The 13,817-nt window shown below is 36.1% G+C and overlaps 1 protein-coding gene across 2 annotated transcripts in view; it reads right to left on the reverse strand.

Annotated features, from left to right (window-relative positions):
- The window catches only part of LOC107731245 (inositol 1,4,5-trisphosphate receptor type 3-like), a 30,310-nt gene that overhangs the window by 7,207 nt on the left and 9,286 nt on the right, over nt 1–13,817 (reverse strand). Inside the window, exons 13-42 of one of the 2 annotated variants that reach the window (XM_016542275.1) lie at nt 12,853–13,013; nt 11,981–12,122; nt 11,726–11,887; nt 11,430–11,602; nt 10,255–10,374; nt 9,996–10,178; nt 9,515–9,766; nt 9,026–9,170; nt 8,768–8,912; nt 8,451–8,644; nt 8,252–8,372; nt 8,034–8,045; nt 7,645–7,699; nt 7,378–7,543; nt 6,921–7,088; nt 6,765–6,842; nt 5,936–6,055; nt 5,706–5,828; nt 5,413–5,613; nt 4,843–5,094; nt 4,478–4,603; nt 4,277–4,402; nt 2,707–2,827; nt 2,286–2,467; nt 1,913–2,061; nt 1,646–1,754; nt 981–1,068; nt 658–833; nt 389–551; nt 71–213 (exon numbers count right to left, since the gene is read on the reverse strand). In XM_016542275.1, coding sequence (XP_016397761.1) covers nt 71–213; nt 389–551; nt 658–833; nt 981–1,068; nt 1,646–1,754; nt 1,913–2,061; nt 2,286–2,467; nt 2,707–2,827; nt 4,277–4,402; nt 4,478–4,603; nt 4,843–5,094; nt 5,413–5,613; nt 5,706–5,828; nt 5,936–6,055; nt 6,765–6,842; nt 6,921–7,088; nt 7,378–7,543; nt 7,645–7,699; nt 8,034–8,045; nt 8,252–8,372; nt 8,451–8,644; nt 8,768–8,912; nt 9,026–9,170; nt 9,515–9,766; nt 9,996–10,178; nt 10,255–10,374; nt 11,430–11,602; nt 11,726–11,887; nt 11,981–12,122; nt 12,853–13,013 — 4,356 coding nt within the window. The remainder of the gene's footprint in view (nt 1–70; nt 214–388; nt 552–657; nt 834–980; nt 1,069–1,645; nt 1,755–1,912; nt 2,062–2,285; nt 2,468–2,706; nt 2,828–4,276; nt 4,403–4,477; nt 4,604–4,842; nt 5,095–5,412; nt 5,614–5,705; nt 5,829–5,935; nt 6,056–6,764; nt 6,843–6,920; nt 7,089–7,377; nt 7,544–7,644; nt 7,700–8,033; nt 8,046–8,251; nt 8,373–8,450; nt 8,645–8,767; nt 8,913–9,025; nt 9,171–9,514; nt 9,767–9,995; nt 10,179–10,254; nt 10,375–11,429; nt 11,603–11,725; nt 11,888–11,980; nt 12,123–12,852; nt 13,014–13,817) is intronic. The other variant, XM_016542276.1, reaches the window with a different exon arrangement.

Below are 13,817 nucleotides of genomic sequence, written 5' to 3' on the forward strand. Positions count from 1 at the left end.
TCAAAGCATGCTAGATGACATGCATCATAGCTGATCCTAAAGCGGATTGTTAATCTGGGGTTGTTCAGACCTGAAGATCCTGATTGTGGTTCTCACAGAGCAGCTGTAAAAAGCGCAAAATAGGTTTCATGATGGTGACAGAGGGGCCCATTTCTGTATCTATTTCCTGCTGCTCAGGTTGAGGTGGCTGCTCAGGTTGGCCAAAGGAAGGCCCTGCACCGATAGGAAACCATTGTCAGAGTCAGCAATGAATGTAGATTCAACGGATTCATTTATTAGAAATGTATAGTAAATATATAAGGTGTAGCATAACTTTATAAACTTAATAACAGAATAATTTTGAGCCTTTCCTCTCATGCGTGCACTTCATGCACTTTTTTCAAATTACCTGTCTCCATATCTTTGTCATCTTTGGCTTTATTGCTCATTTCTCCCACGTTGACGGAGATTGTGGATTTGATGTCCAGCTGTGCGTTCTTCATGCGGTCATTCAGTACTTTAAAAAACTTCTCTGACTTGTTGTCTCCCATCATGAGTTTGTAGAAGGAGTTCTGTTAAAAACAGGAACCAATTTATATATAATAATGGGTGCTTTTCCTTGAAAATGTAACAATATTTATGACTAAATCTATATTTTTACGGAAGCTGCTTTCCCACCTGGATCTCCGTGTTGCCTCCTTCCAGCAGACAGATGGCGAGCTGAATGCTCTCCTGAAAGATCTTCTCATTCTTAGAGCTGGTTATGAGGTCTATGAAGAGTTTGGTGCCACCTTCTTTGTCCAGACGACATTGTAATGCTGCAACTGCCAGCCAGTCTTTCTCTCCTTCTCCACCTGCACATACACACCAATATTTTACACAAGACATCCACAAAGAATGTTTTGTGCTGATCCGGCTAACAATTACAAAACCAGTCAAAATCAAACTCTTTTTTGTGTGATATTAATTAATTGATTTTTCATCAGTAATTTAAAAATTACCTCCTCCATGTTCAACAAGCTCTGCTTTGATGTTCTTTTTGTTGGTATAGAGGTAGTTTTGGAGCAATACCTTTCTTAAGGCAAAGCCCTGCAAAAGACAGCACTTTTAATGTTAAATTAAATCAATTACAATGACTACAGAGCCCAAACTAACCCACCCAAAAATAAAAACTTTTGGCATTAAAATAAGTTTCTTTTTACTCTGGAAATAACACCAAGCAATATTCTAGGTTAAATACAACTGTCCACAGACACACTGTAAAATAATTTAAACTCAATCCTCAATTTGTAAAAACAAAGGATAAACGGCAGGTTATGCAATTCTCATGAATAAAGTTTTTTCTCCATGTAAAAAGTAACAATTTAATATTTCTAAAATGTTTCTGATTATTTAGGAATACCTTAGAACAGAATGTACGTTGTATTGTAAATATTATATTCATATTAAATATTTATTATTTAGAATATTAAGTTAAACTAAGAATATATTTTTGAATTTTTAAAATGGCATACTTCACAATTTTTTTGAAAGATAATGATTAAAATGTATAAATGGATTTTTTTTTTTACATCATCCAGTTAATATGCTAATTTGATCATTTACATTTGTATGAGAAATTGTTTGATTGCATGGTGATATTATTAATAGTATAATCTAATCTCACCTTCTCATCAAAGTCCAGTTCACGAATGAGCATTTCCTGTAGAGTTCTGAGCACTTTGATACAGAGCTTCTCATCTGAATTCATGAGAGCCTTTGTGTGCTGAATCAATCTGCACAAAGTTAAAGAGCAAGGTGATGATGACGCACCCTCACAAATAGTAATACAGCATTATGCAACATAAATTCTGTGCTTATTTGATTTAGCCACAAAATGCATGCTAAAAGCTGTATGGTAAAAGTAGTCCCAGTTTAAACAGAAGTGACTCACTTAGATATGAAGCCTCCTGATTCACAGCGTGATCGAGCATCCGTGCCTTCCAAGAACAACAGCTCGGGCTGGTGCAGCACATCCACCAGCACTGACAGCTCTGCATTAACCAATGGCATCACACGCTCCTCCAGTGTGTTAATGATATCCTAACAGTGTTACAGAAACATTAATACACTACATTTACAGTATACATTATTATTGATAGAAATATGACTCAAACAAACTAGTTTAGTCTGTATTGTGTCATATGCATTACAGTCCAGGAGTGTCATGCAAAAGTTGCTTAAGACCTTTTTCATATCAATTACTTTTGGAAGTCACTTGGCTCCAAAATCTAAAAGGAGATTAAATCACACATGCATATAGGCACCTGTAGTTTCTCAATTATGTTTTTGTAGTCCCAGGAGTTGGTGGGAGCAGCAGGCCGTGTGAGGCGTGACAGGCTTTTGTTGCTTTGGCTGGAGCGAGACAGTGTGAGGGCATTACTGAGACTCAACATCATATTGACATGAGCCTCCAACTCTACCGGCAGAGGGATGGAGCGACTCTTTGCTGTGGGAACAGTCAGGTAAACAAATAAGTTGTCTGGTCATACTTCAAAAACCTTTACTACACTGAACAAAATTATAAACGCAACACTTTTGTTTTTGCCCCCATTTTTCATGAGCTGAAATGAGAAGAGAACTGAAACTCCTGCCACATTTTAGGCCTGTAAAATAATTTTTAAAAACTTTTTTTTCTTCTTTTTTTTATGCCTTAGAATCCATCTACTCTCAAACAAGTTGACTTACTTGTCACCGCCAGAGTTCGGATGCAGGATTCTACTTGGACTTTTTGTTGTGGCTGTAGCCAGGGACAATCTAACAGACGCATAGTAGATTGCAGCAGCTGCTTAACAATGGTGTGATGAGCCTGAATAAGACAAAAGAAAGAGAAAATGAGAGGGAGAAAGAGAAACCTGGAGAATTAAATGTGAACTTTAACTTAATACTTTTATTCAGCAATGACATTAAATTGTTTAAAAGAGAAAGTAAAGGCTTGTACATTGTTATAAATTTATTTTTTAATTAAATCCTATTAAAATGTACCATGATTTTCACAAAAATATTAAGCAGCACAACTGTATTAAACACTGACAATAATAAATGTTTTTTTGAGCACCAAATCAGCATATTAGAAAGATTTCTGAAGGATCATGTGACACTGGAGTAATGATTGCTGAAAAGCTAGCTTTGCCATCACAGGAATAAATTAAATTCTATAACATTTCCACATATATAAAATTTTTTATTTGAAACTAATAATATTTCACAATATTACTGTTTTTACTGTAATTTTGATCCAATAAATGAACTTCTTTCAAAAACATTAAAAAAAAATCTTCCCCAAACTTTTGAACAGAAGTGTATTTACCTGGAACATATTCTAATTAAATGTGAATAGTGTTGAATCAAGATTTTTTTTTTGGCAATTCCTTTGAATAAAATTCTAGTTTTAAAGGGTTAGTTCACCCAAAAATGAAAATTAGCCTGTGATTTACTCACCCTCGAGGCATCCTAGGTGTTTATGACTTTCTTCTTTCAGACGAATCCAATCGGAGTTATATTAAAAATTGTCCTGGCTATTCCAAGCGTTATCATTGCAGTCGGTGGGTGTTTCTGTTCAACAGTCCAAAAGACGTCAAATAAAGTGTGTGCATCCATAATAAAACATGCCTCACACGGCTCCAGGACGTGAATAAAGGCCTCCTGTAGCGAATCCATGCGTTTTTGTAAGAAAATATCTATATTTCAAACGTAATAAACACTTTTCTCTCACTTCTCCGCGTTCGTCACTAATCACGCAACGCCGACGTCTTACATCATCCGCCGGAATGGCTTCCGCTTTTGACAGTTAGATGAAGTGAGAGAGAAGTGTTTATTACGTTTGAAATATGTATATTTTTCTTACAAAAATGCATGGATTCGCTACAGGAGGCCTTTATTCATGCCCTGGAGCCGGTGTGAGGCACGTTTTATTATGGATGTGCACGCTTTATTTGACGTCTTTTGGACTGTTGAACAGAAACACCCACCCGCCGACTGCAATGATAGAGCTTGGAATAGCCAGGACAATTTTTTATATAACTCCGATTGGATTCGTCTGAAAGAAGAAAGTCATAAACACCTAGGATGACTCGAGTGTGAGTAAATCACAGGCTAATTTTCATTTTTGGGTGAACTAACCCTTTAATAGTTTTGTTTCACTAAATTCTAAAATGCATCAATTCTTCATTTAAAGCATGACAGAAACTTCTGTAGAAATCACAATGAATAAAGGCTGATGTGGCAGAGACCAGAAATATGACTATTGATGCCTCACCTCTGTGCTGGTGCTGTTCTCTGAGAAGGGAGAGCTGAAGAAGGCATTTACAGTGTCTAAAACCACTTGAATCACATACTTCTCCAGCACAGGGTCTGACATGCGTTTCTCACGGTTGGAGCACACCTGGAATTCCAATTAAACCAAGTTAATGAAACTCCTTATTCTTACACACATCTTATCTAGCACCAGTGGACTCACCCTAGCCATATCTACAGTGAAGTTGTCAAACAGCTTCCAGATGTGGTTGCTGGTGTAGATCTCCTTCATCTCCACTTCTGTGTCTACATAGCAGTGGTTCACAAAGTTTACATATGCAATTTTCACCTGCATGACACAGAGGAGATTCCGAAATTTTTTGATCAGTCATATGCAGCCTGCTTTTCGTTTTTCCCCCAAACATGTTCATGCTATAAATGATCATGTAATTTAATCCATTAACTGGCTGTTGGAACAAACAAATATTGGGAGGCTGAAGATAATGATTCAGGATAAGTGGAAAAAAAGAAACATGACACATTTTTAAAATAAGCACTTTCATTTCATGTCTACCATCATCTGATTACCTCTGTGATACAGTCTTCATGTGTGATTACTTTCACCATGTCCTCCAGGGGCAGCAGAGATGTGCACTTGATCTCAGTGTAGACGTTTTTGCCCTCTGCACATGCAGCCAGCAGCTCTACCAGAGAAATATGGTACCGCAGAGGGCTGTCGTCCTTCACCCCTTCCCTAGACTGTGTCATCAGTTCCACCATGGTGTCAAATGATGTGTCATCATTGTAGAAGACGACCACGTCATCACCCGCACTTGTGAGCTAATGGAGAACACAGGTCATGCTGATGTCTTGTACACTGTATATACCATCACCTGAATGGACATTTCCTTGAAAAATTACCAATAATACAATCTCAAAATGAATATCATAAAATATTAATAGAATATCAAAAAACATCATGCATCATTTTATAAAACACCAAACAAATATATCCCAAAATCTCAAATCAGCACTTTGATATTTAATATTTCAATTCAAGTAGTTATATACAATTTCTTAAAATGATTACAAATGGTTAAAAAGAATACATGCTGTTTAATAACTCAAGGTTACTTTATTTCGATCACAATAACAAACCTCAGTCATGATCATGTCTTGACATTTCTTCACATATTTCCCCTCTGCCTTAATGATGGTGTGCAGAAAGTTGAGGTACTGAATGTGGCGGCCATGTGTGGCCAGGCAATGGATGAAATGATGCAGCACAGACTCACTGATCTCAGAACAGAGCTGGTAATTATTACTAAAAATGTGCTGCATTGTTTCTGCCTCTAGGAGCTGAGAGAGACAAAACAAAAAACAGAAAAGAGAACACAATGAAAGCATGATAAGCATCTTAGGCTATTTTAAGCGCCATGCTTTGCACTCACCCCAGGTGTGAGAAAGAGGTTGAGGTGTTTATGGAGGAGGTTTTGGTTCTCCAGATTCCCTGTGCAGAACTTCTGTAAGAACAGGTGCGTGTACTTGATGATTTCAAGCATTTTGGTGTCATTCTGTTAAAAGAAAAAAAAAAAATCATGTGTTTAGTGAGGGACAAGGCCAAGACCATGCTTCACATCGACCATAGATTTTATCTGCTTTAAAAAAAAAGACCACAAACCCGATCATAGGAGATCTGCAGCAGGTCAAGCATAACTTTGTGGGCACCCATGTTCTTCAATAGCCTTTGTTGTTTCTTAAATACACCTGAACTGCACATTTTATTCAAACGCTCTAAAATCTGGAGATCAGAGAAAAGATTTCATTATTGCAAAAATACTGGGTTTGTTCATTTACCAAGTTTCCATCCATCTATACACATTTATATTTACTGTACACTGAACAGAAAATAAAAAAGCTGCATATATGTGCATACAAAAAAGTAATAACGTTTATTATCATATACTGTTCAAATGTTTGAGGTCAGTAAGATTTTTGTTTTTTTGATGTTTTTGAAAGATGTCTCTTATGTTCACCAAGGCAGGTATTTAAATCAAAAATACAGTAAAAACCGTATTATTGTGAAACATTTCAATTTAAATTTAAGCAGAATTTTCAACAGCCATTACCTTAGTCTTCAGTGTCACATGATCCTTCCAAAATAATTATAATTTGCTTATTCGTATAATTACTATCAATGTTGAAATCAGTTGCAGTGCTTGATATTTTTGTGGAAAACATCCATTTTTTACAGAATTCTTTGATGAATAGAAAGCTCAAAGCATTTATTTGCAATATATATCTTTTGCCACATTATAAATGTCTGCTGTCACTTTTGATCAATTTAACACATTCTTGCTGAATAAAAGTATTAATTTATTTTTTAAAAATCTGTCCCCAATCTTTTGAACAGTAGTGCAATATACTATCTCCGACTTTTAGACCCCACTGTAACTAATCTAATATATTATTGATCAACAGACAAATACACTAAGATGCAAAAACATCACCTCTTTGACATTCTGGTAGCTTTCATTGCTCTTTTCAACCTTCTGTTTCTTTGTATCTGTCTCCTCCTCTGGAGATGCCTGCATGAAAAAGAAAATAAAAATAAGCTTCTTTCACCTAATTATCCTGTTATACATAATCCCACATGCATGACTCACTGGTGCAGCCTCTTTTTTGTCTTTCTTGTCTTTCTTCCCATCTCCCCCAGAGCTACTTTTTTTTATGACCCAAAGCTCAGACTTCTCCACCATGGTGCGCAGAAGATCCAGATCTCGTTTTATGTGTTTGTAGTTGTCCACATCCTGAGCTGAAATGAGAAGCTGGACCTGAGGAGAACAAACACAGCAGGATGAAAAACTGTCATCAACAATTTTGATCTTTACAAAAGCATTTGCATTTCAACCACTTGAAAGAGTACTTTTTCATTTTGTGCCACAGGAACGGTGATTTGCTGCATGCAAATGAGCAATAAAATGTAAATTGTATGGTCAGCACATTTTGCACATCTAGGGATGTGGTATACCTGCAGATGTTTTACCTGGAGGTGTCGAAGCACACCTTTTTACCAATAAAAGCAATTTGTTTGTATATGTTTAAACGGGCTGTACGTTCTACCTGTTTAAAGGTGTGGAGGACTTCTTGTCTTTGACTGAAGTGCTTGAAGAGCAACTGCAAGGCCCCGGAAACCAGCGGAGGGTAGTCGTGCATGATGAGGTGGATCAGAACACGCAGAAACATTCGTCCCCCTTCATCGTCCACTTCCAGAATGCTGTTTCCTTTACTGTACGGTCAGAGTAAAGTCAAAGAGAGGTCACATAGCACAAGGGTCACACACATGATGAACAGTCATGTGGAAATATAATTAATTGTTCATTAACATACCCAATTCCAAACATGGCCTCTGCCTGCTCTCCAATGTACTGGAGGTTGATGGAAGCTGTTTAAAATATTAATAAATAAATAACACAAATGTACAATCAGAAAACAAACTCAAGCATGACTACTTCTACTTCTAACCTAAATTTAATTAGATTTAAAATGGTCATCCATTAAAGTTGAAGTGTGTAATTTCTGAGCCACTAGCGGCATCAAATGAAGCTGCAGAAATAAAACAGTTTTTTCAATGTAAAAATTACTTACTAATAGTTGCTTTGCATATTCAGCATATATTTAGTGATAGGAGAAAGTATTTTAACAAAAATAATTACACACTACACCTTTAAGGAATTCATTTTAAGAATCAAGAAATTATGAAACATTGCCACTCTCACCAGAACGTAGCTCTGAGACAAACACAAAAACAAAGATGAAAAATAGGGTAGAGGGATTAGTACATGGAAGAATGGAAGAATTGTTATGTTGTTATTTGAATATAATGCCATTTTAGAGATTGTTGATTGATTATATTAATATTATAAATGTTATTTGATTAGTCAGGTTGTGACACTTACAAGAGTTTAATTTTGACTATTTATCTAAACATCATTACCCTCATGCTCCGTATGATGCGTTGCATCTGCATCACCCATAGGATAGACTTCCACAAACTCCTTCTTGAAGACGGAGAGCAAGAAGGAAAGCCGATAGTCCAGACGTACACTGAGGATGAACTGCACAAAACCATTAGGATTTTCAGATATTGCCAGCACTGACAGCATAAAGCTGTTGCCATCTTCGACAGCATCTACCTGTAATATCTCCAGGATCTTCAGTTTGGTGTCCATGACAGTGATGTCCTGTGTGTCAATGCTATCTTTACTGCCGGCCTGGCTGTCTAGAGCACCAGGGCGACCAGGGCCGGAGAACACGGATGGCTTGCGGTTTAGCACCATAGTGGACATCATCTGCCCCATGCCATGAATGGATCGTCTAACGTTCTTACCTAGGAAGACGAAACGGTTTTATTGGTCATTTTGGACACTGGGATTCTAGGAAGTTTAGTTGTGTCATTCAGTCTGTAACCTTGTATACATCTAAAAAAAAATTATTGTTTTTGAATACTAACCACTGCCATCATCGCTAAACATTGGGTTGATGTTAGCATTACTCGGAGTGCAGTCTATGATTCCCAGGAGGGTGCGAGTCAATCTCAGAAGCTCAAAAAAACTGTAGAACCCAAAGTAGATGAGATGTCTCGCCAAGCTCACCACCTACACACAATGTAAATAAAGCAAATATGTGAATGTAATTTAGAAATATTAATGTTAACATTTACATATATATTTACATGTTAATGCAATTTCATTTTAATATATAACTGTACCTCATATGTAAGCTTGTTTTTCTCCTCATTGGCAAAAGGTAGGTCATCAATGAGAACGTTGTTGAGGTACTCCTCCATAAAAGCCATCGTATTGGCAAACTTGTTCTTTTTATTGTCTCGTGAATAGTCCAAGTGAGAGTCATAACTATAACAGAAAACAGCATAATTACACCTTTCATTGTTTAAACAGTGATTGCATACTGCTATATAAAAAAAAGTTTAATGTCTTTACATACACTATTGTTCAAAACGTTGGGGTCATTTTTTTACAAAAGAAATTAATAAATTTATTCAGCATATTAGATGACTTCTGAAGGATATTGTGACTTGAGACTGGTGTAATAGCTGTAATATATATGCAGTTTGGGTGAGTTTAAGAAACTAAAAAATTTACCAACACCAAACTTTTGAATGGTAGTGTAGCTGAGTATGCTTTAAAAAATTCAATATTAAGTCATATAAGGTGATTGTGTGGGTATATGAACACACTCTTTGATGCTGATAGAAGTGGGGATCTCTGTCCACAAACGAGCAAACTTGATGGGTGTCACAAGCTCCTGAGGGTCACGGTCGACGTGTGCATGTAGCATGAGTCTACAGAAAGACGCCCGCAGGTCAAAGGGAAGAGTCTCATCCATCATGCAGAGGGAAATCAGCTCCACATCCAGCTGCTTTGAGATCTCATCTATGGCCAGATACTGGCGATCAAAACAAATTCGTGCAAACAGTTTAAGCTGGTATCTGGAAAAAAAACGTGCAGTTGTAAACGGATGATTTTTTTAAAGAAATATTGCCAGCAATAATAAAATAGTAAAATAATCTGCTGTCAATTTAACATGTTCATTTAGTTCAATCAGCTATAAGTCTATACAGCTGACTGTACTACATTATTGCAGCATGCCATTTATGATGATAATTTAATAAAGGGTTTAATCAACTGACAGGCCTGGTTATTTCTCCTTTTCATTACCTGTAATATGTCAGCACATTTTCGTCATGCACATTCCCTTGTCTGGCCTCTTGGGCAAGCTGTCGAATGCTCTTCTCATGGGTCTCACTCTCCTTCTCAGACCAGATCAGCCAAACTTCATCCTCCTCTCCAAACTCTTCCAAATACTCAGAGGTGTGCTGTGTGTCTTTAGCGGCCCGCCGCCTTCACAAACACACACAGAACTCACATGAGCACATAACCCAAGACAGACACACTACGCCATTTTTCGTAGACTTACTCAGTTTTCATGAGAATATCCTGGTTTTTGGCATCCAGCACACATTTACAGATCAGCTCTTGAGTTACTGGGATCGCAACATTATTGGACACACACAAGTCCGATAGATAGTCCAGAAACCTGGAAATCAAAATATAAACATGGAATAGATATTTACAGACACAGGTGTGTTATAAGCTATGGACAAAAAAAAAGGACAAAGTTTTTTTCCCACCCCCATTCAATATTATTATAATATAATAATCATTATAGTAACAGTAAAATTATAACAATATACACATTTTGGTGGCTGTCTTAAATTTTTTGCTTTCAAATGTTGAACCATAAAGCTTTTATTTTAGCAGAAACCACAGGGAGATCTTAAAGCTTCTCTTTTATTGACAGCAGATTTATAAATGATTCTCATTACAAATTTGCAAAGATGGCTGTGCGTGTTGCGTTTTCAAATGCACATTATAAGCAATTTAAGCTCTATCCATGTATGAAATAAACATTAATATTTAAACATTATTTATTCTGTATGTTCTGTGTAAAAACAAAAACCTCTGCATTTTTTAGGCACAGCAGAAAAAATTATGCAGGAAATAAGGAGGAGCTTCAACATTTACCAATAAATTAATTACCAAACAATTTGAGCAATTACTTTTCATGACTTTTCCAGCCAATTAAAATTTTTTCATTGACATTACACTCAAAATGAGCATTTTTAACCCTAGCACGGCAAATGTTTATAACTTTAAAGATTGTATTAATTTTAGTGCTGTCAAACGATTAATCGCATCCAAAATAAAAGTTTTTGTTTACATAATATATGTGTGTGTACTGTGTATATTTATTATGTATATATAAATACACACACATGCATGTATATATTTAAGAAAAATATGTTACATTTATATATTAAATATATTTATATATGACAGAATTTATATGAATATAAATATATACACATTAATACATGTAGATATTTTTAAAATATATGCTGTATGTGTGTGTCTTTATATATACATAATAAATATACACAGTACACACACATATATTATGTAAACAAAAACTTTTATTTTGGATGCGATTAATCGTTTGACAGCACTAATTAATTTCCACTACTTTTTCAGACTTGTAAACCACAATTTTAAAATTCCTAATTTTAAGGTTCATCTGATGGAAACACTAACCTGGGCTCCCTGTTCTTACGAACCAGACTGACGAAAGTCTCCACCTCAGTTTTAGTGATGTGTTTCTCCAGCAGTTTGCGGTTGTTGTGTAGCAGGGCTGTGATGGTGTCCTCAGCCAGAATATCATAGCCGATCTGAGACTGCATCATTCCAAATTGCTTGGCTATGTGTTCCTGTAAGGCAAATCCCCATCTTTGAATGCTGTCTTGTGGCTCTTTCTAGTGTGACAGGAAGTCTGAATGCCATTCATACAATTTACCATTCTTGTGCACCTGTGTTAGCATGGATTGGAGTACCTGATTCTTACGGTAGTCTTCTTGTGAATGACGCAGCACCCTGTAGCACAGTCTGAGCATGTATTGATAGGGGGCGTATTTCTGGTCAGACAGCTCATCCAACGTTAGCAGAGGCGGATCAGTGCCCCTCTGTTTAAATGGGGCTTTAATGATCCCAAATATCTAAGCAGAAATAGAGACAGCAAGATCAACCACTAGATCATTCACCAACAATGATGTTTCAACTGTAGACAACACCATAATTTGCCAATTGACCTGTTTGAGAATGTTCTGCTCTCTCATGAGTTTCTGTCTCTCTCGGTTGGGCTTGTTCATCGTCACCTCCAGGGCTGGCTGGCCATTGTTAAACTGATCGACGACAAAGAAAACCACATCCTCCAGCAGTTTAATGGCATACCTGTGCATAGAGAAAGTGCATGAAGCTCCGACACAGTATATTCTACAATAAGTTTACTTTACAAATATTTACAAAGTGAAAACCATAGCTATTTAGGGCCTAAAACCTCAGGCTGAGACTCTGGTTTGGTGCTTGTGTGTCGTGTCAACTCAGCCCTCTACGGACACCTTGGCAATTGAATCGTCATTGACTAGTACATTTTTTAGTTTACTCGCCAGACTGATAATATATACAGTATATATATATATTTGTAAAATGGCACAGTTTTATAAATATCTGAAGGTACACTCTTAACATCAGTCAGTCAAGCATTTATCATAATAAGATAATAAATATTATTAAATGATTTACTTTAGTACTTTACTTTAGATACTTTAGTAATTAGAATTAAAACTTGATAACCATGTATGAATGCATATTAGCCATTTTAACTGAACTTCGGACTGGTGGTGGTGCTTTTTTGGTCATTCAGTGTTTCTGTAAAAAAATTAAAAATTGGGGAAAAAACTAACAAAAATACTGATAAGATAATAATGATACGAATTCTACTAATAAGAACAATATGAAACACACTAAGGATTAATGAGCTACTGGATCCATGAATATTAATCAGGTTGTGTGCGCTCGCTCGAACTGATTTGCTGAAATCAAAACAGGGACGATAATAGGTGAGCGCCAGCCAATGAGATTGCCGTTTGCATACTCGCAACGTAGAGGGTTACAACTCTACCTTCTGTCATTAGGACTGAGGAAACCGGAGTTGAACTTGTCGACTACGGTGCTCAACATGAGGCTGGCATCATTTGCAAAGTCTAGATCTCTAATCTCCATGACCGGCACAGAGACAATGGCAAAGGCTTCCTTGTCCTCTTTGGTGGGGCAGGTGCCCAGCTAGCAGAAGAAAAGGAGGAATAGAGAAAGATAAGGAAAAAATAAATATATATATAAATAAATGCAGTTCTTTTGAGTGTTCTATTCATCAAGGAATCTTGAAATAAATATATCTAATTTCCACAAGCAAACAAATAAATAAATTCAGCTTTGCCATGACAGGTATAAATTACATTTTAAAACACATTAAAATAAATATAATAACATAAAAATAAAAAATATTAAATCAAATATAATATGTTAAGATACACCAAAACACAAAATTGATTTCAATTGTAGTAATATTTCACAAAAGTATTATTTTTACTGTAAGGTTACAAATAAATGTAGCCTTGGCATAAGACATTTCTTTCAAAAACATTTTAAAAATATTACCGACCCCAAACTTTTGAACGGTAGTGGAATAAAATTCATTAAATTATTTTAAATTAATGAAAATTCTTAAATTATGCAATCTGCAACACTTAGCAAATGCAGAGTAAATAAATAAATGCTGCAGTAAAACACACAACTTATGCTTTAAATTTACCTGGCATAAAATTAAGTGAAGTCAGAATTAAATGTGACCCTGGACCACAAAACCAGTCTTAAGTCGCTGGGGTATATTTGTAGCAATAGACAAAAATACATTGTATGGGTCAAAATTATTGATTTTTTTTATGCCAAAAATCATTAGGATATTAAGGGCGAAGAGTGAAACTCTGAAGCGCTGAGTCAGAGAGTGTTCGGCGAGTGAAAATATATCTGTGCTAATTCTAAACTTATACTTAGCCTCCAACTCACACACTGGCGAGTAAAATCTGA

This window comes from Sinocyclocheilus rhinocerous, unplaced genomic scaffold (assembly GCF_001515625.1).
Source record: "Sinocyclocheilus rhinocerous isolate Xijiao unplaced genomic scaffold, SAMN03320098_v1.1 scaffold1600, whole genome shotgun sequence".
Classification (NCBI taxonomy): Eukaryota; Metazoa; Chordata; class Actinopteri; order Cypriniformes; family Cyprinidae; genus Sinocyclocheilus; species Sinocyclocheilus rhinocerous.